At 44.0% G+C, this 937-nt stretch overlaps 1 protein-coding gene across 1 annotated transcript in view; it reads left to right on the forward strand.

Annotated features, from left to right (window-relative positions):
• Positions 1 to 643: 643 nt before the first annotated feature.
• The window catches only part of LOC109390723 (signal peptidase complex subunit 1), a 3452-nt gene continuing 3158 nt past the window's right edge, over positions 644 to 937 (forward strand). Inside the window, exon 1 of the mRNA XM_019657572.1 lies at positions 644 to 704. Coding sequence (XP_019513117.1) covers positions 659 to 704 — 46 coding nt within the window. The 5' untranslated portion in view covers positions 644 to 658. The remainder of the gene's footprint in view (positions 705 to 937) is intronic.

Here is a 937-nt window from a genome sequence, read left to right on the forward strand (position 1 = left end):
GGAAAGACGGCTCCTGTCAACATGTTGGGAATAGAATTTAACTATGTCTCTAATAAAGAAACATAAAGTTGAAAGTTACTCAGCAAGGCAAATTTTACTTCTGCAAAAGGGTGCGGAGCTACCGTAATTCGGTCTAGCAAGCACACTGAGTGGGAAATCCACTCAGCTTTTATTCCTGACGTGGGTGCCACTATGTCATACTCTATTGGCTAGAGTGTGACCTTACAATCTAAACCGATTGGCTAATAAAACAAGCAAGATCTGCCTAACTACAGGATTCAGTTAAGCTAAGAATGGGGAGGAAGTGGGGTGTTGGGCTAATATTGCCAGCAGGATGCATATCCTACTGGCTTTTGATAGAAAAGGCTATAGTTTCCTTTTAACAATCCCTCCTCTTTGTCTTATTATACTATCTTTTCTTCAAATTTTGACAGCATCATCTGACTTTTATAGTCTGGGGTTTCTATATTTTTATTAATGGTTGACCACCAGAGTAATACAGATTCAAATCCTGTGCCTATCTGATTTCTGGCCTTGAATTCATTAGGGACCCTCTTGGGACTCTGATAGAGTCAATATAAATGTGGGGGTCAAACGAAACACCTGAGGTACAGGCTGTCCTCTTGACCCAGGGTTGTCCAGTCTGAGGAGAAGATTCATGGTGACGATATGCCAGGATGAAAGAGATAGCCAATTGGACCAAAGTAAGGTGCTGTCCCATTTGGCCGGGAGGGTCTCGAGAAGTGGCCCCCCACAATACCACCAGACATCAGCATGGGCTATTTTTAAGGTAGATTGCTTATTTAGCTCATCGAAGGACCGGCTCTCAGTACAACCCGATACGTTGCCCAAAGGGACTAAATTCTCCTCCCACCTAGAGAGGCATGAGGTGAAATTAGACTCTGGGGATGGGGGTGTATAGTTCCTGGGGCTTTCC

This window comes from Hipposideros armiger, unplaced genomic scaffold (assembly GCF_001890085.2).
Source record: "Hipposideros armiger isolate ML-2016 unplaced genomic scaffold, ASM189008v1 scaffold_277, whole genome shotgun sequence".
Classification (NCBI taxonomy): Eukaryota; Metazoa; Chordata; class Mammalia; order Chiroptera; family Hipposideridae; genus Hipposideros; species Hipposideros armiger.